At 39.1% G+C, this 26,893-nt stretch overlaps 1 protein-coding gene across 7 annotated transcripts in view; it reads left to right on the top strand.

Moving 5' to 3' along the window:
- Positions 1-26,893, top strand: part of EML6 (EMAP like 6) — a 259,228-nt gene that overhangs the window by 157,470 nt on the left and 74,865 nt on the right. For all 7 annotated transcript variants that reach the window (XR_008522134.2, XR_008522133.2, XM_024242556.3 and 4 more), the window contains exons 17-22: positions 5,847-5,940; positions 17,388-17,488; positions 18,788-18,990; positions 21,260-21,371; positions 21,618-21,745; positions 25,992-26,133. Coding sequence is in view for 5 of the 7 variants with exons in the window: in XM_024242556.3 (XP_024098324.2) it covers positions 5,847-5,940; positions 17,388-17,488; positions 18,788-18,990; positions 21,260-21,371; positions 21,618-21,745; positions 25,992-26,133 (780 nt within the window). In the remaining 2 variants the exon portion in view is untranslated. The remainder of the gene's footprint in view (positions 1-5,846; positions 5,941-17,387; positions 17,489-18,787; positions 18,991-21,259; positions 21,372-21,617; positions 21,746-25,991; positions 26,134-26,893) is intronic.

Raw genomic sequence — 26,893 nt, 5'->3', positions numbered from 1 at the left:
AGCAGACACATATGTGTATACTTAATATAAGTAATTAATATGCTTTAGAAGAGTGGTGAAATGCCTGTTAAAGTAGCAAAAATAAATAACAACAGCTAAATGTTTACAACGTTATTGGGAATCCAATATATTCATACTTTTGGCAGCACTGAAAATTGACTCAATTCTAGCGAACAATCTGGCAATGCATAACAAAGCTGTGATTCAAAATGACAAGTATGAAGATTGTATTTTATGCACATTTCAATGTATCAAGATAAAAGAAAAAATTGAACTCAAAATACCATCTATCACTGATTGCAAATGAGAATGTGCATATGTGTATTAGCATATAAACAAAGTGGCAAGAAATTTAGAGTAATATAAATAGAGTTTAATCATTTGGTTATTTCCTCTATAGAGTTGATTAATTTTCTATTTTTTAAAATCAAAATAATTAGCTCGTGTTAATTTAAATACCTTTGGAGGAAGAGATTAGCAGATCAAAGACATTAACTATGAGATGAGTTGGTAGCAATAAGCTGGTAGCCAGTAATGTGGCCTCTGCATTTCAGACAGCTAACATTTATTCTGGGCTTATTAGTTTTATAGAAGAAAGAACAAGAAATTAAGTGAGCTTAGAAACCTTTTTCCCATGAGGCAGCCCTTCAGATCAGTGCCTGGGTAGAGAAATCAGATACTCTGGAGGAGGTGAGGAGCCCAATTCTGTAACTGCTTCTGATTCCTATCTTGGGCAAATAAATTCCCAAATATGAAATGTTTTGTGCATAAGAAGTGTATTTCAGTATTTTAACAATACAGTCTCCATTCCCCAGATAACAGTCACGGAGAAAGAGCCCATTTTTCAGCAAATGTGTTGTTTTTGATTATGGAAATTCACCTTTTTGTCTTACAGGTTAAGTAGTATGTCAATATATAAATGGTAGAAAGGAATCTGATAGTTTTAGAAAGTACTAATACTAAGGACTATTGCGGAAAAACTTTCACTGATATGTGATTCATTACCATAAATGGTTACATACAGATGAATTGTAGTCATTGATTGGGGATTGGGGTGAGGGAGTGGGGACCTGTGGTGACTCCTGAAAGTGTGAGCTGAGGCCTGTTTGGTTTAATTTCTATTGATAGTCTATGTTCTAATAATATAGTTTGAGTCTTAAATCCCTGTAACCACTTTATAGGCTGAGAATGGAGATCCTGAAGTTTGGTGGGGTGGCCTGGGTAAAAGTCAACAGTGGCCGATCCAAAGGCAGAACCCAGGTACATTGCAAGAGCCATCAGGCCTGGGTTTGTCAGCAGGCAGGAGGCATGCCAGGAGTTCTCCTCGGTGTCAGGCCTCCTCCTGCCCCTTCCCTTTGCCGATGCTAGTGTGTACACTTGGCAAGAGTGTCATGCCTGGGACACTCAGTGTGCAGGCTCACTTTCCGCTCCCTGTGCCCTCCAGTAAGCATGTCCATCTGCCCTTCCCACCCTCCACTGTAACTGTGGAGTAGACATGGTGGTGCATAGAGGCCCCCACGTGGAACAGCCCCAAGTGAAGAGAGATCCCGTTCTAAAACAGCCCAGAAACACATGCTTACCTGAAGTATGAACAAGGGCAACTAACGCTACCATCCTTTGGAAACTGATAGAAAAGTGAGTAGCTCAAGTAGAAATGTTGAAAGAGGAGACTACGTAGACCTCCTTGTTTAACCGTGTAAACAGGGCACTGACGTGACGCTCATCAGTTATGATTTAGCTAGTGCTCCATCAGTGTGCCTCAGGACTCCTGTCGCTGCCCATCTCTTAGGAGTTAGCTCTTTTGGGGGGTTTTGTGGACACCTACTGATAGTGTGCTTGTCTCTTACTAGAGAATAAATTGTCCTGGAAATATAAAGCAGGCAAACAATGTGAAAACTAGACGACAAATAAGCACAGTTATGTGTGAGGATTTAGATTGTTCTTGCCGCTTTTCGAAAGCAAACAAAAGACATTTTTAGTCAAAAACATTTCTTGGGACAAAATTTGTAATGGGGCTACAAGGACAAGAAGGAATGAATTTATATTATCTCAGTTGAGAACCTCTTTTAACTCAGTATTTATTACTGTCTAGGGGAAGGGGAACCATTTTTGTTTTGTGCTTGCCGTGAGGAAAGTGCTTCCACATGAATAGAAAAGCAGATTAGAAATAGAAAAGGTCAACCACAGAAATATTTTCTAGCCTAAATATCAACCATATAATTTTTTAAAAACCTTCATAGAATAATACTGATTTCCATAAGGACACATCTAAGACTTGATTTCATTGTGTTCAATAGAAAACCTATGCATTTTTTATGAGCCCTGCATAGAGAGACCAACTCATAATTGTCTGAATAAAACTTTTTCTAATTCATTCTTTACTATTGACATTAAATGCCTTCATATTATTTCTGGACTATGTCACAGACATCCATAATTAATGCATGCTGTGACTGGAAAGATGTGAAAGGACATTACCTAAGAGTCTAAAAATATGGCTAAAAATAAAAAACTCCAACTAACTGGTCAGAGAGTAGATTTCCAAAGCTAAGACCAAGCCTTACAGGGAAAGTGAGAACTGGGAAAGAGTAAAAAGTTAGCCAATTTTATTTCCAAACTGTGTAGTATATACACAGAAATAGCCCACACCCGAAGAACTCGGGGAAGTCACCATCCCAAAAAAGAGGTATGGTTGTTGAGGCACCTCTGGGTTTGCACTGCTGCCTCCATTGCTACCCACAATCAGAATACCTTTTTTGGTTTAGAAAGGCGATATAACAGTGAGGGTAAGCTGAGAGGGCCTTGCAGAAATTCTCCTAAAATAAAAGCTCACCTCCTACCCTGGCAAAATCAGCTTATCCTTAGGCCTTCTTCAGATGACATAAAACTTTATTATTTTAAATGTATTTGTGCTTGCATTCCAAGAAGAACATAACTACACAGATTTCAAAAGAAAACATGAAATATAGTCAATGAATGCAATAAGACATTGAATATTTGTACAGTGTTTTTGAAATGAATAATTTTTTTAAAAAATTGTTTATAATTAACACATAATTGCAAATGTTTACGGGGTAGAATGTGACATTTCAGTACATGTATATATTGTGTAATGATCAAATCAGAGTAGCTATCATATCCATCACCTCAAACATTTATCATTTCTTTGTGGTGATAACATTCAAGATCTTCTTTTCTAGCTATTTTGAAATATACAATACATTATTAGCTATAGTCACCTTAATATGTAATATAACACCAGAACTTACTCTTCCTAACTGTAACTTTGTACTCACTCTTGACTCATCATCCAAAAAAAATTTTTTTTTTGAGACAAGGTCTCACTGTGTCACCCAGGCTGGAGGGCAGTGGCATGATCATGGCTTACTGCAGCCTGGACCTCCTGAACTCAATCGATCCTCCCAACTCAGCCTCCCAAGTATCTGGGACTACAGATGCACACCACCACGCTTAGCTAATTTTTTTGTATTTTTTGTAGAGACTGGGTTTTCTCATCTTGCCCAGGCTGATCACCAGCTCCTGGGCTCGAGGGATTCACCTGCCTCAGCCTCCCAAAGTGTTGGGATTACAGATGTGAGCCACTGCACCCAGCCAAAATCTTTATAGCTGTATAACGTAGTACATTCTATTTCAATTTATACCATCCACAGGCATATTCTGTCTTCTTCCTCATCATCAATGTCACCAGTATCATCAACATTCATTGAAAACTTGATTAGTGTGAGGCTTTCAAAGGAAATGTGATGATTATTATAAGCCTTAAAAGAGCTTATGATCTTAAAAAAGGAGAGAGAAAACACCAATAAAAATAAAATCAAGTGCAGAGGCATGCCAACATAGAAACAACCAGACCATATCAAGAGATATGGAAAAAGTAATGTTGGTAATGAATAGGAAGTCATTACCAGTTCCTTTTCCTAAATGCATAAAGAGGGACCTTGCCCAATTTAAAGCCTGGTAACATTTAAGCATAAGGGGATATCATTAGTTGTTATTTGAAAGACATAGTTTATAATAATCACCTGGTGGTGATTTAGCCCTTAAGGAAAGTGTTAACATCTTCATCTAATACTACAGCCTAGTAGCTTGAAAGGGTCACGTAACTTTCAAATCCTTGCCTCATACTTAGTAGTGATGGAGGGTTGGAGAGGATTTGGTTTGTTAAACCAGACTTTTTCTTTCTCTGACTCTCCTTCATCCAGAAAAGGAGACTACAATTTCCAGTTGGTTGGAGGAGGGTCTCTTGCATAAGCAAGGGCCCTCAAAGCGTGGGCATTGGTTACCACTTGAGATGGGGTTGCCAGATTAAGCCAACAAAATTATAGGAAGCTCAATTAAATTTGAGTTTCAGGTAAATAATTTTTGTCATAAGTATATTCCATGCAAAATAAGGATAAATATATAAATATTGCATGCGACATACTTGCACTAAGAAATTAGTTACTGCTTACCTGAAATGCCAGTTTAACAAGGTTTTCTATATTTTATCTGGCAACCCTAATTTGGGGTATACTGTAGGTCTGCCTTTGAAAATACCAGTTGAGACCTCCGAGTGGACTGGCAGAACTGGAAGAGGCAATTTATCACAGACCTGTGTTGCTTTACCCTCATGGCTGGCCCTTGGTAGTCAGAGAAGAGCCCTGATATACTGATGCAGGATGAGCTTGATCACTCGTCTCCTAGCAACCGCACAGCTAGTGGAAGGGAGACTGCTGACCCAGAGATGGTTCTGTGTTGAATCTAGCCTTGCAGGGAGGCAGCAAAGGAAAGGCTTATTGACTATACCTCTTCTTTTGTCTTGAAGGGAAAAAGCAAATTAACTGTTTTTATTTGAAATTTAATTGTGCATTCAGTATATTTTTAAAACAATTTTTGGGAAAATAACCTAAATGTCCAGATTATAGTAATCATGGATAATTATTATTCTCTTAGAGAAATAAATTGTCCTGGAAATGTAAAGCGGATAAGTGATGTGAAAACTAGACAATAAGCAGTTATACGTAGGGATTTACAGCAATCTATTCTTGCCACTTTTCTAAACAATTATAAGTAATATTTAATACTAAAGGAAAATGTTCATGATGTAATAGATGAAAGATTAGATAACCTGTTCAGTATTATTCTGGTATTGTTTTTTCTAAGCACATTTGTGTAAACGTTGGTAGGATATGTATCAAATGTTAGCCTAGAAATTTGGAAGATTTAAAAATTTTCTGTATCCATATTTTCTAAATTTCCTATAACAAGTACACTACATTTGAAATTGGGAACGTAAAATTTTTAAAAAATTGTCTTTTGAAAGAATTTTTTAAGTTAAATTTAGTTTCTATAATGTTCCTAAATTGGAGAATTAACTGAACCCAGTTTTTAGAGCTGAAAATGGTCTCAGGATCACAAAGCCAAGTGGTACCTCAAGTTAAATGTCGTGAGATTTGTTTGTCACAAAATAGACAAAATTTTTGTAGCTTACCTGAGAGTCTCCCTCTAGCTCTGTGTCTCAGAATGTCAGGTCGGCAATTTACTTCGGCAGCCCGTTATGCATTAGGAAGCTCGGCTATCTCTAGTCATGCATTTCATTCAGTGAGGTCCATTTAGTATATGATACCTCTTATGTATTAAAATATAATAATTGTACATGTTTATAGAGTATAGAGTGATGTTTCAGTATATGTATACATTGTATAATCAAGTCAGGGCAGCTATCACATCTATCACCTCAAACATTTATCAATTCTTAAGATCAATTACTTATTCCTCTTTACAGTGTATGAAATGTTTTGTTTTTTCATGGAAGAAATTTTGACATTTGTGTTGTTTTCATACAGCTGATGGAAAATGTCTGGTGTCGGTTGGTTTAGACGATTTTCACAGTATTGTATTTTGGGACTGGAAAAAGGGAGAAAAGATAGCCACAACAAGGTAAGAAGCTGCCGGGATCTTACGGTATCTTGCTGATACCCCGGTTCAGTAAAGGTCAATAGTTTTCATTTTCTGGTAAGATTTCATCTTCAAACTCAGGTGAAATTCACGTAGAAAGCTTAGCACCTAAGTGAAAAAATACTGCAGTATTTCATGGTGCCGAATCTGACTTAGAGCAGGTAATGTTTGTTGCGGTGAATCAGAAAATTCCGAAATCCTCTGCAGAGAGTTGTTCACTGCTTGATTTTGAGTGGTCTGTGTCATCTGTATCAAAGCACTTCAGCAGTAGAAAAGCAGCTTTTCTCAGGCTGGTGCCTTGCCCCTTGTTTTTCCTCTGTCCTAGCATCTGGTGAAGGATTGTCAATGTCACCAGAGTCAGAAGCACCGTTTGTCATGAGGCTGCAGCATGCTGGAAAGGAGGCCCCACCGTGTGCATCTGCCACTTGCTTTCAAAGCAGGCAAATTGTTTCCCTAATCTCCCGTCTTATAAATAGACTTTTTGAGACCGACTGCTGTTTATAGACCACCTGTCCTCCCTTACCCCAGCCTTCCTGCCTGCTGAATCAGCGCTAAGTCTGAACATGACTTTCCACTCCTACTTACATTGAGCTCAGCTGTTTGCCCAACCCTGATCAGGGGTCAAAATAGTTGGCAGCCAAGGCCCAGCAATACAATTTGTTGCGGAGGCGTGTTCTCAGTGTACCTCCCTGCTCGTTCTTCTCTGCATTAATGATGTCCTTTCTATCTTGAGATATAAAATCATTTTGAAGTTAATAGCCTTGAACCCCAATATTCACTTTTTAAAGTAATATTTTCCTCTACAATATTAAATAGGAAAAAAGTTTTGTGGGGATTTAATGAATGAAGATTTATAAATTGCTAGAGACCTGGAGGAGCAGCAGATGGAGGCATGAGGACTCCAGCTGACCATCTTTGGAGAAAAAGAGAAGCTTTTCTGATGACTGCTGTTGCGATTGAATTTTTGGCAACAAATGACAGCTCATAAATCTGCCTGCCCAAGTGGTTTTTCTTTTGGTCTTTCTTTCTAGTATTCCTCACTGTCATTCTACTCCCTTCTAGTACTCAGATTCAGCTTCTCATCAGAACTCTGTTTCCCCCCTAGACTAAAATACAGAATTTAACTTTAATATTTCTGATAATATACCATCTGCCTTTACAGATAATTTCAGGGAAAGCACATTTCTGGATTTCAAAAGCAACAGAAATGCAATTTTCCTGCTAGAAAACCCTCTGCAGCTGTGGGTGGCTCACCAGTTTTATGCCCAAAACATTAATAGAAATGGAAGAAAGAAATATTTCTTAATATTAAAATAGTGTATATTTTATATACTTTGTGGATAGTGTTACTGCCTCTGTTTAACACAAAGTTGACTTAACACCATTATGTTAATAACACAATTCATATTTGGAATTGCTCCCAAGCTTTATGACACATTCCCAAAACAGGACACCTGCAGAATTGCCAAAGAGAACATTTTGGATTGACATTAACCAGTGCTGTTTCCAAGCAGGAATATCAAGGATTAAAGTTCTTTGGAAGAACAGTAGATTTTACAATAATAAGTAAATAAAAGTTACGTAAATATCTATTTGCATAATATTAACAATGATACATATTTACATAAATACATAAGAAATTTAGACAAATAAATAAAGCTTATATGTATGGCCTTAGAGTGCTTAATTAGATAGAAACTTTTAAAAACAGGAGGCCGGGCATAGTGGCTCACGTCTGTAATCCCAGCACTTTGTGAGGCTGAGGCGGGCGGATCTCCTAAGGTCAGGAGTTCGAGACCAGCCTGGCCAACATGGTGAAACCCCGTCTTTACTAAAAATATAAAAATTAGCCAGGCGTGGTGGCGGGCGCCTGTAATCCTAGCTACCCGGGAGGCAGGAAAATTGCTTGAACCTGGGAGGCAGAGGTTGCAGTGAGCCACGATTTAGCCACTGCACTCCAGCCTGGGCGACAGAGTGAGACTCCGTCTCAAAAAAAAAAAAAAAAAAAGACTTTAAACAGGGGCATGATAGAAGTGACAAAGAAGTAATCCTTAACTGAATGATACCTTGCTTCCAGGGTCATCTAAGCTCCCAAGAGGGCCTAATTCACAGAGAAGCTGATTCAGTCCTACCCCTCACTTTTCACTTCTGTGTCTCGATCACTGCCAGCTTCATTTATAGAGCAAGGCTGAACAATTAACCTGCTTCTGGCTGGCTGTGCTGTTTTGGCAAGGATGATTGTTCTCTACCACTCATCGCCCAGGAGGTGAGGTTTCTCTACAGAGGAGGAGCATGGTTGGTAGCTGTGGTGGCATCGTCAGCTGTGCTGCTGGTGGCTGTGCTGACGTGTGCCAGCTGTGCAACCGGGTACTCAGAAGTTGCTCCTCCCCTGATTGGTGAGAATATTTTAAATGAACCTACTCTTTAGCAGCTCACAAATTCAGAATTGGACCATAGAGATCTTATTTACAAGATACTCTAGATTTTGTTTGCAAGATCTCTGTGAGACGACCCGATCTACTTAAACAATTTCCACGCATGCATCTTTGCTAATTTTTATGAGTGATTTCCGTTACCTCCATTACAAATGAATTTTTTAGTCTTTTTTTTTTCCCTAAAGATCATTCCAATTTTAGTCTAGTATACAAGTATCCCATTTAAGAACCAAGGCTTATCTGTTATAGAAGTAGTTACAGGGCCTAACATCACTGTCAATCAGGGCAGAATAATGCAATGATTAATCAGGTACATCTGTGCTCCTTTATTTGTGCTTGTGTTGCTCTGGTAGTGTGACTAGGGGAACAATGAGTAATTACAGACACTTTTCATCTCAGAGTTTGAACAGGAGGGATCTTGGACAAAAAAGAATTATCAACAAGAACACTTCCAAGGCTAATCTGAAAGTTTTGCTGCTAGAAAGCTTAGGGACAAAGGCCGGGTGCAGTGGCTCACGCCCGTAATCCCAGCACTTTGGGAGACCAAGGCGTGTGGATCACGAGGTCAGGAGATCGAGACCATCCTGGCTAACAGGGTGAAACCCCGTCTCTACTAAAAATACAAAAAATTAGCTGGGCGTGGTGGCGGGCACCTGTAGTCCCAGCTACTCGGGAGGCTGAGGCAGGAGAATGGCGTGAACCCGGGAGGCGGAGCTTGCAGTGAGCTGAGATCGCCGCACTGCACTCTAGCCTAGGCGGCAGAGCCAGACTCCATCTCAAAAAAAAAAAAGAAAGCTTAGGGACACACTAAGCTTATGCGTATGGCAGGCGTATCGAACTTCCAAGTAAGCACTTCTGTATTAGCTTCATCGCTTGATCTATTTTAGGTCCCTACCTTTACATGCATTTAATGACTATGATAGAGTCTCCTGCATACTATATGGGTCCCTTTTCTTTTTCACCTTCTTTTTTTAAATAACACTTATTCCTTCCTCTGTTTTTCAAATAATATATGATCATTATAGAAAAATTAGCAGGGAAAAGCACTTAAGAAAAGGAAAATCATCTATAATTCCACTACCCAGATGTAGCCATGGTTAACATTTTAGCATATATCTTTTAGTATGTATTTTTCTAGTATTTGTATTCATTTTTATTTACATGTGGGGTATTGTACATATGCTCCATAACTGGCTTTTTTCACTCCTCAATACATCGTCTCACTGTGTTCTAATTTATTATTTGTCTGATTCTATATTATTCTATATTTTGAGCCAATTTAAATGTTTTTTTGGAGTTAGTATATGTATCAAACATTCATCAGTCTTACTGTTAAAGGCTACTGCCACAGAAAGGGAGAACAAAATTACACACAGGACTGGGCCTCTATGCAAACAGAGTTCTGAATGGACAGTATGGGAACCAAGTCACCCAGTGTGCAGTTGCGCTTGGCCTCTGGAAGAGGCTCTCCTTCCTTCGTGCTTGCTGATGGGTTTACATGGTCCTATGCGGTGAATTCCTTGTGATGGGACGTGAGGAATCATCCAGTGTTAGGACAGCAGCACAGTGTGTAAGTTCTTATTCTCGCCATCTAAGATCTGACAAACTCTTTGCATTTTGTTTTGCTTACACATACACACATGCACGTGTGTGCACAAACACACCTACACTTGCAGGCAAGTTCCCTACAAGTTTAACAAGTGTGTATAAGAAAAATGAGAGGTATGCAGTGTGTTCTTTATTTAGATATTGACATTAGCTAAACATTTACATGCCATCATTAGCCACTTTATAACTAGCTACAACAGAAATAACCTCGGTGTTTTTATGACATAGAGTAGGACAACAAAAACTCTCACCCAAACTCAAAGTGCTTTTTCTGTTTTCTCACTCAACAACAATCAACACAGAGATTTCTGTGACCAAACTTGGGGGATTTCTCCCCATCAACAAGCAAACAATTCTGTGACAGACACCAGCTGAGTATTCTCTAGTTCCGTTCTATTCTGACACTGTCTACCTGGAGGTAGCCTCAGATCCCACAGGTTGAGGGCTCAGTTTCTGAGACCTTTCCCCTCATCCCACCTTGGGTTCGATTAATTTGCTGGAGTTGCTCAGAGAACTCAGACATACTTTCTTCATTTGCCAGGTTATTACAGAGGATGTTACAAAGGTTATGGATAGAAAACTATATAGGGCAAGGTACGTGAGAAAGGGCACAGAGCTTCCATGGCCTCCCTGGGTGCACCTTCCTCCAGGGATCTCCTTGTGTTCAGCTATCCAGAAGTTCTCCAAACGCTGTGCTTTGCAGTTTTTAATGGAGGCTTCATTACATAGGCATGATTGATTTACCCACTGGCGATGGGTGAGCAACTTAACTTTTGATCCGTCTCCCTTCCCTGAAGGTCAGGAATGGGGCTGCAAGTCCCAACCCTCTACTACTGCTTTGGTCTTTCTGGTGACCCATCCTGAAGCTACCTCTGGGCTGGCAGCCATCAAGTCAATCATGAGCATACAAGAAGAGCTCCCTGGAGATCCGAAGGATTGTAGGAGTTGTAGGCCAGGAAATGGAGGTGGAGAATTGAAGACCACATATGTATTTTGTAATATCACAATGGCACTAAGAAATTAGATGGAAACTAAAAAGTTCTTACAAAAAAGATTTTTGTAAATGTTTGACATTGTATAAATACAAGGAAACAATCTTTTATCTCTAGGAAATACAATTTTCTGTACTTCTTCTTTATTTTCATTTTGGTTTTCTCTAGTCTCTCTAAAGTATATATTAATGATTTTGAATCTAGGGGGATTTTCCTCCAATCAAGAAATCATTGGGCTGGGCATGGTGGCTCATGCCTATAATCTCAGCACTTGGGGGGCTGAGGCAGGTGGATCACTTGAGGTCAGGAGTTGCAGATCAGCCTGGCCCCCATCTCTACTAAAAATACAAAAAATTAGCTGGGCATGGTGGTGCTGTAGTCCCAGGTACTTGGGAGACTGAGGCATAAGACTCATCTGAGCCCGGGAGGCAGAGGTTGCAGTGAGCCCAGATTGCGCCACTGTACTCCAGCCTGAGTGACAGAGTGAGATTCTGTCTCAAAAAAAACCTGGCACGGTGGCTCACGCCTGTAATCCCAGCACTTTGGGAGGTTGAGGCAGGCGGATCACCTCAGGTCAGGAGTTCGAGACCAGCCTGACCAACATGGTAAAACCACCATCTCTACTAAAAATATAAAAAATTAGCCAGGCATGGTGGCACATGCCTGTACTCCCACCTACTCAGGAGGCTGAGACAGGAGAATCACTTGAACCTGGGAGGCAGAGGTTGTAGTGAGCCGAGATCGTGCCACTGCATTCCAGCCTGGGCAACAAGAGTGAAACTCTGTCTCAAAAAAAAAAATTTTTTTTGGATGCTTAATGTTTTTATGGTTATCTGGTTTATTTCTTCTCTTGGTGTTAAACACATTTCATCTTTAGACCTTTTTCTCCCCTAATTGTTAACGATATGTCCAGTGATGTATCCTAGCTCTAATATCCATGTTCACTTTTTGATTTTCTTTTCTTTTCTTTTTTGACAGAGTCTTGCTCTTTCGCCCAGGCCAGAGTGCAGTGGCGCTATCTTGGCTCACTGCAAGCTCCACCTCCCAGGTTCACGCCATTCTCCTGCCTCAGCCTCCTGAGTAGCTGGGACTACAGGCGCCATCCACCGCGCCCGGCTAATTTTTTGTATTTTTAGTAGAGATGGGGTTTCACCCTGTTAGCCAGGATGGTCTCGATCTCCTGACCTCGTGATCCGCCTGCCTCGGCTTCCCAAAGTGCTGGGATTACAGGCGTGAGCCACCGCATCCGGCCCACTTTTTGATTTTCAAAGAGTCAGAGCCCCAAAATTCTATCTCTTCCTTGCCTGTCATCGTAGGGTCCACATTCATGTAGCCATAATGGATCAGGAGACATTCTATTCTTTTTATTGTGGAAAATTTCAAAGTTATGCCAAAGTAGAGGGAATAGCATAATGAACCTTCTGTACCCATCACCCAACTGCAACAATGATCAGCATCCTACACCTTGCACAAATCTTTCCTTTTTTTTTTTTTTTTTTTAACCTTTTTTTTTTTTTTTTTTTTCTTGAGATGGTGTCTTGCTCTGTCACCCAGGCTGGAGTGCAGTGGCGCGATCTTGGCCCACTGCAACCTCTGCTTCCTGGGTTCAGGTGATTCTCCTGTCTCGGTCTCCCGAGTAGTTGAGATTACAGGTGCTTGCCACCACGCCTGGCTAATTTTTTGTATTTTTAGTAGAGACGGTGTTTCACCATGTTGGCCAGGCTGGTCTCCAACTCCTTACCACCTCAGGTGATTCGCGCACCTCAGCCTCCCAAAGTGCTGGGATTACAGGCATGTGCCACCGTGCCTGGCCTCTTTCTTTCTTCTATTACTCAGCTTCATCTTTTACATTTAGATCTGGTGGGAACGGAGAATGGTGCAGCAACTTGGAAAACATTAGTGCCTCAAAATGTTGAACACAGGCCTCCAACTTCTCCACATACTGGCCAACACTTGTTATTGTCTGTCATTTTTATTATAGCCACCTCATCAGTGTGAAGTGGTATCTCATTATGGTTTTCCTAATAGCTAATGATGTTGAGCATGTTTTCATGTGCTGACTGGGTATATTTTCTTTGTAGAATAGAGTTATTTGTGTTTTTATTATTGAGTTTTAAGAGTTTTAATATATTTTGAATATAGGTCCCTTATCAGATATATGATTTGCAAATAATTTCACCCATGTTCAAGTTTTTAGGCAAGAATGCTTTATAGGTACTTCCTCTCACATCAGAAAAGATAAAATCGGTGGTATACCAGAAAGTAGGGAGGCAGTAGGCATGGTACTTCCCAGGTGCAAGCAATAGGGGTATGTTATCTGTAGAGAATTTGAAAATAACTAAAAGCCATACTGCTTTTTATTATTCCCATTATCTGGCAATTCTAAACAATGTTAGTGATGGAATTCCTTCCCTCCAGGGTGGACCACTTCCCCTGCACCACCCTTTTGTACACTACTGCCCAGAACATCTAGTTTTTCTGCTGTCAGTAATACTCAGCTCAATTGGTGGGTTCTGGGAGCATTGACCTGATCCTTTAATTATACAGATCCCCATCACCACATTTTCTAATGGTTGTAGTATCAGCTGACAACCTTGGGCTAAATTGGTTACTTAGTTCAGGGTTCAAAGTGGCAATTTTCTAATTTTATCATTCATTCTTCATGTTAGCTAGAATTATTTTATAAACAAGAATTTTCCCTCGTGAACAATTTGGTTTCTCTGAAATATAATTCTCACAGAAAGTGATTCTTTAAATGTTAGGGTTATTTGAGTTTTGTCTATAACTTGCTGATTTTTTTTCCCAGTTTGTCATTCATCCTTTGAGTTTGCTGTGGTGTTTTCATCAAGCAAAAGGTTTATATTTTTATGTGGTTAAATTTATTAATCTTTTACTGCTTCAAGATTTTTGTATTTAGAAAAATATTGCCCATTCTCACATTAAAAAGAAATCACCTATTCTTCTAATGTTCTATGGCTTCATCTTTTATATTTAGGTCTCTAAATAGTTTAGAATCTTTCCTAGTATCTGAGGAACAGGTCCAGCTTTCTGTTTTTTCCATATGGCTACCAAGGTGTTGCATTTTTTCCCTTTTTAAATAGATTTTATATTTTAGAGTGGTTTTAGATTGACAGCAAAATTGAGCAGAAAGTACAGAGAGTTCCCATTACCTCCTACCTTATCATATGCACAGCCTCCCCCTACTATCACCCTCCTGCACTAGATGGTACGTTTGTTACAATTCATGAACCTACCTTGATACATCATTATCACCCAAAGTCCACGGTTTATATTAGCATTCACTCGTTTTGTACATTCTGCGAGTTTTGACGAATGTATATTGACACAAATTTATCATGATAGTGTTACCAAGCTAGCAATGGGCTTGCTGCCCAAAAAGCATAGACGCCAATACTATGCCACCAGCTTTTGTGGAAAGAAAAACTTTATTGTGGTTTGACGGGCAAAGAGACAGGAGGCAATGCTCAAAGCTCTCTCTCGAGCTGGGAGCTGGGGCAGGATTCATAGCAGAGGGTAATGAGGCATGATTTGATTGGATCTTATAATGCATTGTGGCCGGGAGACATGATAGGACTGGATCATGCCATGAGGTGTGTAGCTCTTAATTTGGTCCCTGTTCCTTGGTCCAAGCACTAAGGTTCCACCCATGGTTGCATGCTTGGTTCATCTGGGCATGATCAGGTTATATAACTTGCAAACTGCGTTACATGATAACTGAAAAACAACTCACCATTGTATTATATAAAGTTGAACCAGATTGGGCTGATTCTGCAGTTACAACAGTATATTCAGAAGAGTTTCACTGCCCTAAAAGTTATTTGTGTTCTGCTTATTTATCCTTTTATCCCTCCCTCCTCTGTATACTGTGGCAACCACTAATTTTTTACCCATCTTTGTAGTTTTACCTTTTCCAGAATGTCATATAATTGGAACCATACAGTATGTAGTCTTTTCTGATTGGCTTCTTTTGCTTAATGATATATATTTACATTTCTTCCATGTGTTTTCATGATGTGGTAGTTCATTTCTTTTTAGCACTGAATAATATCCATTGTCTGGATGTACCACAGTTTGTTTATCCATTCACCTGCTGAAGGACATCTATGTTGCTGCCACATTTTGACTATTATGAATAAAGCTGCTATAAATATCCATGTGCAGGTTTCTGTGTGGACATAAGTTTTCAGCTCATTTAGGCAAATATCAAGGAATGTAACTGCTGGTTGTATGGTAAGAATATGCTTAGTTTTGTAAGAAATTGCCAAACTGTCTTTCAAAATAGCTGTATCATTTTGCATTCCCACCAGCAATTAACAAGAGTTCTTACCACTCCACAGACTAGCCAGCATTTGGCGTCAAACAGCATTTATTTTAAAAGTTCATCTTTCCTGCTATTGATATAAAACCTTGTCTTTGTTATACACTACATTTTTATATTCATTTGTGTCTGTTTCAAGATTTTCTGTTTTGCCATTTGTCAGTCAACTCATACACAGGTACTATACTGTTTTAATTATGGAGGCTTTATAGATTGTTTTAATACCTAGGAGAGCTACTCTCTGCACTCTGCTTTTCTGTTTCCATTTTCCTGGTCATTCCTGCTGACTTACTCTTCCATGAGAACTTTAAAATCAAATTGTCTAACTCCAGATTAAATACATACACACCCCATGGTCTTTTTATTGGAACTAAGTTGAATTTATAAACTAAGGGATAACTGCTATCTTTAGGATTGAGTTTTCCTTTCCAAGAACATGAGATATGGTTCTGTTTTTTAAAGTCTACCTTTTTAATCTTACTTATCAGGTCTTTTTTTTTCTCTTCATTTTTATGTTATATGTATCTTGTTGAGTTTATGCCTTGTTATTTTTATTGTTTATAAATAGAGTCCTTTCCTCCATTATATTTTTCAACCAGTTACTGTATATACAAAGGTTATTGATTTGGGGTATTCAATTTTATATACTGTAGCTTTACTAAAATGTCTTATTTGTAGTCATTTTAAAATTTCCTTTTTAATTTTTTAGACATATATCATTTGCAAATATGAATAGTTTTAGCTCTTCCATTCCACCTATTGTGCCTTTTAAAATCTCCTCTAGTTGCATTAGTTTATATGTTCAATACAATGTTAAATGGTAGTGGTAATTATCGTGACTCTATTGGGAATGCCATTAAGTAACAATCTTTTGAGTGTGCACACACAAATATGATGAATAAGCTATTCCAGCATGTTCTGTCTTTAAAGAAAGGATAATGACACATAGCATGTTTGGAGAGCCAGCCTATATGTAGTTAGCTTGAATAAATCTGGGTTTCTCAATGACAAAGTACAGGGAAATACAAATGTCTAAAGGACAAGTCTGAAGCATCCTTTAATTTCTACTGTATTGGGTGTTGAGTGGTTTATTTTTTAAATCATGGATGGAGTGTTAGATTTTTGTCACATACCTTTTCAGCATCTGAAAATGATAATATGATTTTTCTATTTACATCTATTAATATGATCAGTTGTATTACTTGATTCCTTAATATTGAGCCACCCTTGTGTTTGGTCCTAACGTATTATTTTTAATATGCTTTCAGATCCTGTTTGCTAATATTTATGATGTTTGTATCTATATTCATAAGGCAGATCGGTCAGTCATGTTCTTTTTTTTAATTGCTTTTTTTACATTACTAAAATTATGTCCTAATATATCAAAGACCATCAAATAGTCCCTCTCATGCTGTGAGATGCCAAGTCTACAGCCCAGGTCTACAATGGAACTTTGCATTTATATTTGTCCATCTGCCCCTTGGGTTATAAACCTACCTCTCTGTGCAGCATCCCAAAGTGCCTCGAATCAATAGAAGACATCCTTTCTCTTTCCATAGCTGTGGGTCCAGGGCTTCAACTTCTAAACAGTACGTTTCCAGCTGAAAACGCATTTAACCCAGAGCAATGCTTTTCACAGCAAGAGTGATTCATGTGAAGCTTTTCGTTAATATTCCCTGTTTCCTCCTGCAAAAGAGGAGCCAATACTATCTCTTTCCTTCTGCACATCCCCAGAATTACTTGCAACCCCACAGTGGTGGCATTAATTTTATCTTATGGAGACATTACGATATGTTTTAAATATTTCATTACTTCGCTTAAAGTGTAAGTAAATAAACTTTGGCAGCAATATTAGGGTAAGAAGAAAGGGTTCAAACATGCAAAGAAAAGCCAAAGCTCATTATTTTAATGTAGATGCCTGTGTGGATTTTAAGCCATTTTCTAATTTAATGGTCCTGTTAGATGTGCTTAAAAATAGACCAAATGCATGCTTTTAATAAAACTGTTAGTGTTTCCATCCAAACTAGAATTTTATTTCCTATTTATCTCTTACAGAGGACATAAAGATAAGATATTTGTGGTAAAGTGTAACCCACACCATGTTGACAAACTGGTTACAGTTGGGATAAAACACATCAAATTCTGGCAACAAGCAGGTACTGTCGTTTGGGTTTATCATTTATGTGATTGAGAGCTTTACCCTAGCTGGAAGGAAAAACAAAACAAGCTGTTGCTTCTACCTGGCTTGTCTCTGCAATCTAAAATAAAAATGTGCCTAAAAAAATTATCTCCCAAATTCACTTAGAACGCTTTGAAGCTTAGAACACTCTATATGACGCTATGCATATTCATCAATACCTAGAAAGCTTTGGAAAATGTTCTGCTGTGAAAATAATCATTTTTATATTTAGTCATCTGTTCTGAAAGCAGTAATTATGTTAGACTACTGCACAGGAAATAAAATAATCATTTTGGTTGAGTGAATAAAATTTTATCTATTTGGAGTGTTCCTTTATTTATCTATTACTGAATTTAAACCTGAATTAAACCATGAGTCTGCCCACAAATAGGTGGTCCAATAAATATTGGTGGATTTAATGTTGATAATAATGATGAGTAAATAAGCATGAGAAAACATAGAGGATAGCTCACTCTTCTCACTAATAAGTCAGACTTAATACAATTGAATCTGAATTCTTAGTATTAGCTTTGGTACCAAGCCCTAATTTATTATGCACAAAGTGTGAATAAGGTTCTGTTCCAGTGCATTTTGCTTTTAAAAGAAGGCAATGCCACCCAATATGTCTGGAGAGCCAGACTGTGCAGAGCTGTCTTGAATAAAGCTGGGTTTCTCAGTGACAGGGAGTGTGGGGAAATGTGAATGTGTAAGGGACAAATCTAATGGCTTGTCCCGTATACTACCTTTTCCTACAAAACAATTCTTTTTTCTCACCCCAAAATAGCTGTTATAAATAAGCAAAGCATATATAACATGCTTATATTTTACATTTACAGTCAGTACTATTTTTATCGTTTTTGGTCAGCATTCATGAAGACTTTGCTTGCTCCTTCAGGCACTTAGTCACTCTTTCTCTTGGCTGACACAGAGCTTGTGCTGAGCCTCAGTTAGACACATGTCTTGGACTGAGATGCATATTGATTCCTCTCTCCAGCCAGACTCTGAGTTCCTTGAATACAGGAACCCTCTTTTCATCTTCATATCCCAACAGTGAGCACTGCTCTTACCACATGTAGGGATTCAGTAAACACTGAGTTAATGAATGAATGAGAAATACTCTTAGAATATTTTTGTTTGTGATGTTCTCTGCCACTTTTAGACATCTTTACATAAATACCTGATGAGAAACACCAGGTTTCTCACGGAAGTAGTCCTTCTACATGCTTATAGGAAGTGCCAGTTTTTTAAAGTAATAACTGTTCTTGGTCCACTCTAGGTGGGGGCTTCACTTCTAGAAGAGGAACTTTTGGAAGCGTTGGAAAATTGGAAACAATGATGTGTGTTTCTTACGGACGAATGGAAGATCTAGTGTTCTCAGGAGCAGCTACTGGAGATATTTTTATTTGGAAAGACATTCTACTACTGAAGACAGTGAAAGCTCATGATGGGCCTGTGTTTGCTATGTATGCACTGGATAAGGTATGGCCTGCGTATCAGCATTCATTTTCCTCATCAGCCTTCTAAAATTATAAGGTAGTCTTAGGATGGCCCACCAGGAGGATGCCTGTATGTAAAACAGGCCTGTCTCAATTAGGAAGTAGTTGTCATGAAGCTCAGTCAAGAGACAATAGGGAGGAAAGCAAAGATATTTTTATAATTTCGTTTACAGTTGTTTCTTTATATGCAACTTCTCTGCAGTTTTTCCACACATGCTTTTCCTGGCTCCCACTCATAAGAGTCCCTTAAGAAGTGCCAGGATAAATGTGGACACTTAGCAGCAGAAGAGTCCTGAGAAATACTTCAGCATTGTCTTCTTCCTTGGTGACACAATGGGCAGAGACCTAAAAGTACCAAGTGGTTACATTATTGTTCCAGACATCCATTTGCTACGATAAATTTACGTCCATAACCGGCTTGCTCCTGTGTAGAAAGGCTCAGCTTTAACAAGAGTGTTAGAGTGAAGACTGTTCACTGGCCATATTACCATTCAAGCTCATCATCATTGCCCTGGTCTGTCTACTTGCCTTGCAGTGTCCCTCTACAAAGATTACACTTATCTTCTCTCTTACTCTGTTTTTGCTGCTGTAACAGAATTTCTGAGACTAGGTGCTTTATAATGAACAGAAGTTTATTGGCTTACAGTTCTGGAGGCTGGGAAGTCCAAGATTAAGGGGCTGCAACAGGGAAGGGCCTTCTTGCTGTGTTACCCAATGGCTGAAGGGCCAATAAGAGTGGGAGGGGCCGAAATCGTCCTTTCGTAATGAACCCACTCCTACAATAATGGCATTAATCCGTTCATGAGGGCAGACCCCTCATGGTCTAGTCACCTCTGAAAGTTTCCACATCTTAATACTGTTGCAGAGGCAGTTAAATTTCCACATTAGTTTTGGAGGGGACTAACATTTAAACCATAACACCTTCAGTGTTTTAAAACACTTTATTCAATCAACTTGCCAGCAAATATCAACTTCTTTTCAGTTATTTCCAGTTTGCTGGTAGTACCACTTCATCTGTGCCCTCTGACCTCCAGTTTAAGCCACCTACTACTCCTAACCCAGGCCTCAATTTTCGTTTACCTGTCCTTAGGCAAATGTGTTGATTCTACTACAAAAGTAGGTTCTTGTTAGGTATGCAACTGTAATGGTTGTTTTGGTGGCTCAGGTGTTTTTTTGTTTTGTTTTGTTTTGTTTTTTTACTGGTACATATGTTTTTGGTTAAACTGCAAGTATTAGAAAAGATTAAAGAAGAAGAAAGAATTTCTGTAGGCCCAGAAGTAGATATGGTGTAACTTGTTTAAGCTCTTGTTGTTTGGTAAGTTAAGCTGCAAAATCATGAGAAAAGACAAGGATATCACAATATAATATACTGCATTTAAATTTAATTTGGGGATTGAATTTTCCTGGGTACAAATTCTATATAAGAATAAGGATATTTAATGTTATACACTTTGAAATATTATTTCTTTGTAAACTTCATAAAAATGTATTAAATTAAAAGTTGCTGAGGAAGCAGTGAATTACTCAGCTTTTTTCTTAGAGAAAAAAAAAAACCCTCTAAGAACAGTTGGTATATATAATAAATTACCAGAAAGGAAAACTAGTACAGCCAAAAAATTATAAGCTTAGAACAGGAATAAAGATCACTGTTCAGTAAAAAATATCCAATATGTTAAGCTTTTTACTTTCCAGGTTTTTGTAAAAATTAATCTGGATTTTAATTATGGAAATTGTGTCTATTGAATGAAATAGGATAGTTTCATTATATAAAGTACCTAAGCTACTCTTAATAAATAATGATGTTTTCTTCTGGACATGACTTTTATTTTTAAATGTTTAACAATAATTTAAAACTGTGATGTTAACTTCAATCCATTTGGTCAGAGTATGTGAGATACCAGAAACTCTGCTAGGTTTTGAGGCTGGTTCCATTCTGTAGGAACCACATTCTGGTTGGGAGACTGGGCACAGGCAGAGCCATCCTTGATCAGTGGGCCAGCTACCAACCAGTGTTCTGAGGAGAGTGTAGTGGACATATGATGAGAATGTCCTTAATCTTGCTTAGGGAAGTGTGTGAGAAATGCTCCCAGAAAATATTATTCGAACATTGTTATCACCAGAGTTTTCCATCTCATATATTTAGGAAGGTAACATCCACAAAGCTTCCTTACCCACGGGGAATCCTCCTGGGGCCAAGTGGGTAATTGGTCATTTTGATGTGTATATAACACCTCTCATGTGTGCCTTCGCAGGGCTTTGTAACAGGTGGAAAGGACGGCATCGTGGAGCTCTGGGATGATATGTTTGAAAGATGTTTGAAGACTTATGCCATTAAAAGATCAGCATTGTCGACTAGCTCAAAAGGTGCCACTCCCAAACATGTAATAGAGATCTTTGTATTCATAGGGATGAAGAAGATTGTACTAAAGTTTTTAGAAAACTATTAGCAAATCAATTTTCTCCCTCTTCCATGTTTAGAACTCTCTTCCTCTGGTAGAAATGTCAAGGCTGACTGCCTAGTACCTAGTTCTTTGGAGCTATAAAAATTGAGTTTAAACTAATAAGCAGTTGTTTTTGTTATTGTGTTAAATATACCATCCCCTTCCCCAGGCTTGCTTTTGGAAGATAACCCTTCAATTCGTGCCATCACTTTGGGACATGGACATATCCTGGTGGGAACAAAAAATGGAGAGATTCTGGAAATCGATAAGAGTGGCCCAATGACACTGCTTGTTCAGGTACTGTTTGTATGTATTCTAAACTGCAATTCACATCAGGGCTGGGACTAGGGTGAGGCAAAGTTGATGCTTAGGTTGCAAAACTTAAGGAGGCACTCACTCTCAGGTTTGCACAAGAGTTGAACTAGTTACCTATTGCTGTGTAACAAATTGCCACAAACTTAGCAGCTTAAAACAACACACATTTGTTTTCTCACAGTGTCTGTGGATCAGGAATCTGAGCACAGCTTAACTGGATCCTCTGCTTAGTGTTTTTATAAGGTTGCAATAAAGGCCAGGGTTATGGTCTCATCTGAGGCTAAACTGGGGAAGATTCTTCCAAGCTCACTCATGTTGTTGGCAGAATTTAGTTGCTTGTAAGTGTAGGACTAAAGGCTTTTTTTTTTTTTCTTGCTGGCTGTTGACCAGAGGCCATTTTCAGCTCCCAGAGGCTGCCCACAGTTCCTTGCCACATAGGGTTTCCCAACATTGCTGCTTTCTCAAAGCCAAAAACAGAGGGAAAAAAATAGACACTACAATCTTATGTTACATAATTATGTCATCACATATGTGGAATGATAACATTCCATTGCCTTTGCCATATTCTGTTGGTTAGAAACAAGTCACAGGTCATACCACACTCAAAGGGAGGTGATTATGCAAGAGTGTGAAAACACAAGAAGAGTATGAGGGTCACCATCACTGGCTACCCTCTGGCCACCAGTTATTCATGTCCCTACCACATACTGAATCCTTTACCTCCACCTCCAAGGTCCCCAAGAGCCTTATCACATTACAGGATCTGCTCAAAGTCCAGAATCTCATTATGTAAATTGGGTCCAGGTGTGGAAGAGGTGCCTTAGGTATAAGTCCTGTCAATCTGTTCATCCATAAAATGAACAAGACAAATTACCTGCTCCCCACATGCCAGAGGCACCCGTGCCCCTTTGGAATGTGGCCCTCACTGTAGTCTCAGCCTTGATCCACATAAACAAATTGCATCCTCCTTAGTCCCTGTCTTCCCTCAAAAGTCATATTTAGGTAAAATTGAACTAAAATAAATGTAACAGAACCTTTTAGGAGCCAAGAAATGATAAAATCTCACCTCAAGGGTGGGGATGTGGTAGGATGTGGAGGTGCATAGGTAGTCCTGCCCAGTTTGGTGATGGATAAGACCATATTTAGGTGGAAGAGGCATGGTGAGGGGTGAAGGATGTGTGTTCAGAAGTTGGAGGGAAAAGAAAATGCGCTGATCATATGAGCAGTCAGAACTTCCAAGATTCCAGTGCAGGAGCTTCCCCTCCTTGCCTTGATCTCTGAGTGATTGATGCCTGCAGGCTTGCTGTATTAGGAGTGAATCCCCAAATCCCACTGAGAGGGGTCCCTCTGACTTACTGTATCATGGAAACACATGTGCATATACACTATGGCTCAGGACACTGCAAGGCTTTAAAAACACAGGTGCCCAAGTCCCCCCCTGGATATCCTGAACAAATCTGTGTTTTTAAAAGAAAAAATCTATGTTAAAAACAAACCTCAAAAGGTCTGCAGCTGGTCGTGCCTTGCAGCCAGGCTGGAGAACTAGGCTGGAGATGCATCCATGAGACATGATGTCTTTGTTCTCCAGCTGTTCTTGCTTTTGTTATTTTCTTCCAAACTAAATCTTTTTTTTTTTTTCTGGCCATAACTTCTCATTTAATTTTACTGAAAAGCATTTATTTACTTTTTAATCTCCATATGTTTGAGAATGTAAATTGTTTCCATTTATGCTATATTGCTAGATATTTTAGAGGATTTATGCCCCAATATGATTTAAATAATACTGTAAGATCTAAACTTTGTTTTTTCTCTTACTTTGTTACACTTGAGGTAGTTTGGTTTAAATATGTTTTATGCTTGATAAAGGCTTTTCACTTCTTAATTCTCTATAATTCTATTCTTTCCTATGTTTGTTTCTATTGCTCTAATAAGAAAAATAATTACAGCAATCATATGTTGAGCACCTACTCTGTGTCAGGCAATACCATTGTACAAAATTTGTCTCATCTCCACAACAGATTGGCTCTGTTAAATTGTTTTATAGATGAGGGACCTAAAGCCCAGAAAATTACCCACAGTCATGTGCTAAGAACTGCAGAGCTGGGATTCCAACCAAGGTTTGTCAGAGCCCTTTTTCACCTCACCAGGCTGTTCCCCACATCTCTTAGCCTGGACACTGCAGGAAAGCCCCTGAGCTATGGGGTGGCTGATTGAGCTGGTGGAAGCTTCAGACCAGATGTTAGTTACCATCTTTTCCACCTACATGTGTACCATTCTCTCCCCTTTTTTTTTTTTTCAGCATCTTTTTTTCCTCTTCTGCTCTCTCATTTGCTATTTCCTCTTAGGTGGAACTCATTATTTCAGTTTAGTCAATGTTTGTTGGGCTCCTGCCCAGGTCTGCTCTGTGCTATGTGTATGTGCAGTGGAATAGGGCTTCCTGCTCGTCCAGGACCATGTCACAGTCCTGTTCTGAGAGACGATAGAGACACCAAGGGAAAGTGAAGGAACTGTAGAGGCAGTGTGAGTGAGACGATGGACTGTCCTGCCGGAAGAAGATTTTAGAACCACTTTGCCAGTTTTGGTGGCACAGCAATCCAATCACAGTTGGAATAGACTGCTTATTTTTTAAGAGAAAAAAAGATTGGGGGAGGGGAGAATGGCAGGTGATGGGTTGTGGCACTTCCCGTCATCTGTGCTTTGAAGCAGTCAGCTCGCAGTTGTACAACTGTTTATGATCAGCTTTATGGGTGATCAGCAGCAAAGCAGGTTCCTAAGCCCATTTCCTTGAGCCATTCAAGGTCCTTCAAGCCTGCCTCACTTACTGTCCAATCCTGTGTTACACGGGGATTAAAATAAACAGATTAAGGAAATACAATTTTGATATCAATATAAGGCAGTGGTTTAAAAGGATCTCTGGGTCCCACAGTCCTGTTCTTAACTAAAATACACAAAGGGGCTCAGTCTATAGAAGAGCTTGAAGCAGAGCCAGGCTGGGAAGATGTGAGGTTGACCCCTGAGCTGTACCCTGACTGTGACTCTGGAGCTGGGAGGATTCTGAAGAGAAGACTAGAAAACTGGGGATGTAGGGTGTCCTCAAATCCAATAAATTCAAAAACAATGTCTGTACCCTTCAGCCCTCATTTTCTCGTATTTGAATGTCAGCTGTATTTGGAACTTTACATCTTCTGCCAAATTACTGTTTTGCTCAAATAGCTTCTCAGTTAAATTGGAATCATCCAATTTCTCTTTGGAAAGCCACCTGTTCACCAAAGCATTCCGGCTACAAACACCTTTCAGATGCCTGTGTGTGGGCTTCCTTTTTGCTTTACTGAGCAAAGCCTTTTTATAATTAGCCATTAAAAAGCAAAGATTCAGTAAACAGTTAATCTGGTCTGTTTTATTGCTCTGTAGCACTAATCTTTACACTGCATTATTGAGTGAAAAATTATGAGAATCAAATTCATTTTCTCCCTGTTAAGTGTTCATTATAAAAAAAATACTGCTTTATCTTAGTTATTATTCTAAGCCAGCCAAGTGTGTTTGTGATAAGTTAAAGGTATATGGAATTGGTCCAGTGCTTATTAAGCACCTTTCAGTTTTTGATGTTCATTGTTGGCACACGAACAGACCAATTTGTGAACAGACGCAGAGCCTGAGCTACACCGAGGACGCTTGAAATGAAAATTTAGCTTCCTTTATTTCTGCTCTGCCAAATGCTACATATTCAAAGGACTAAAATTGCATAAATAATGAGAATATTGCTCTTCAATTTCACTGACATGAATGGGTCGTACCTGCATCTTTTAGAATATGATTTAACTGAAGGAAGTGGTTTGTGTCCTTGTGATTAAGCTGCTTTACTAGGAGGGTACATATATACTATGTTTATTTAGTATCAGACAACAGAAAAGCAGGCATTTCACCATTTACCTGGATGTTTCCAAATGGAAAGATGTTTGGCGTCATATAAACAAAACCAATAAGCAATGAGTTCATGTTTTGCTTTGCAAATGAATGATTTAGCATCGTGTAGGTCCAGCTGTAGATTCAAGTTTAAATGAAAAACTTATTTCCGGTGATCATTTTAGTTCAAGGAAGCTCAAAGTGTGTTTATTCCTATTTGTGCCTTTTTGTGATAATCTTGGAATGAATATGCAACACCAGGCTAAAGAAGGGCTAGCCAAACAGCATAAGCAGAGTTTATGTTGCCCCTTTTCCTCTCCCACAGGGGCACATGGAAGGAGAAGTGTGGGGGTTGGCAGCTCACCCTCTCCTGCCCATCTGTGCAACAGTGAGCGATGATAAAACACTTCGCATCTGGGAGCTATCCGCCCAGCACCGTATGCTGGCAGTACGGAAACTCAAAAAAGGTACATAACACCACCTTACACATCTGTCAGAGTATTTACAAGTAACAGAATGTGTCAGATTTATTCACTCATTTAATTAATATTTACTGAGGGCACGTGTTATATGCCCAAAATTATGCTGGGCAATGAGAATTTTATATTGGTTGCTATAGTCATAACTAAGCACATGGAGAATTATTTCAGAAGGCTGGCCTAATCCAGCTCCATTTTTCACTTCATTTTCCTTGCACTGCACAGATATTTGCCACCTGGGGGCAATATGTGTCCTTCGTCTTCTCATCAAGAGCTGTGGGAGTCAGTTGAAATTAATCAACTTTTAAAGAATGCTATTTATTTTGTAACTAACAGGCCCCAGAACTTATTTTATGACTTGAAAACAAACATCAATTATATAGAAACATAATACTTAAGAAATGAGTAAATATGTCGTGAACAGCTAAATGCACTAGAACTACGAGGTGTACTGAGAGGTACAAATTCAGCAAACATTTATTAAGTAGCTTCTGTGTGGCAGGCACAGGGGATCCCATGATGAATGGTCCCATCTCTAGTGTCAGAGATAGACAGGATTTGAACAGAGTCCCAGCAACATATCCATTCAAATTGGGTAATTCGAGGAGAGTCTTTAAAATGGGACTATTTGTATAAAGGGATGGGGAAGGTGTGAGGAAATGACCAGGGATAGTGCAGCGCTATGCAGCTAGTAATGGTGGCCGCTCTCACTGGCCCTGGGCATGAAGGGGCAGGAGGAGGGGACAAT

Source organism: Pongo abelii, chromosome 12 (genome assembly GCF_028885655.2).
Source record: "Pongo abelii isolate AG06213 chromosome 12, NHGRI_mPonAbe1-v2.0_pri, whole genome shotgun sequence".
Taxonomy (NCBI): Eukaryota; Metazoa; Chordata; class Mammalia; order Primates; family Hominidae; genus Pongo; species Pongo abelii.
The sequence above is the reverse complement of the archived record's forward strand: the minus strand, read 5'-3'. Positions and strand labels throughout refer to the sequence as shown.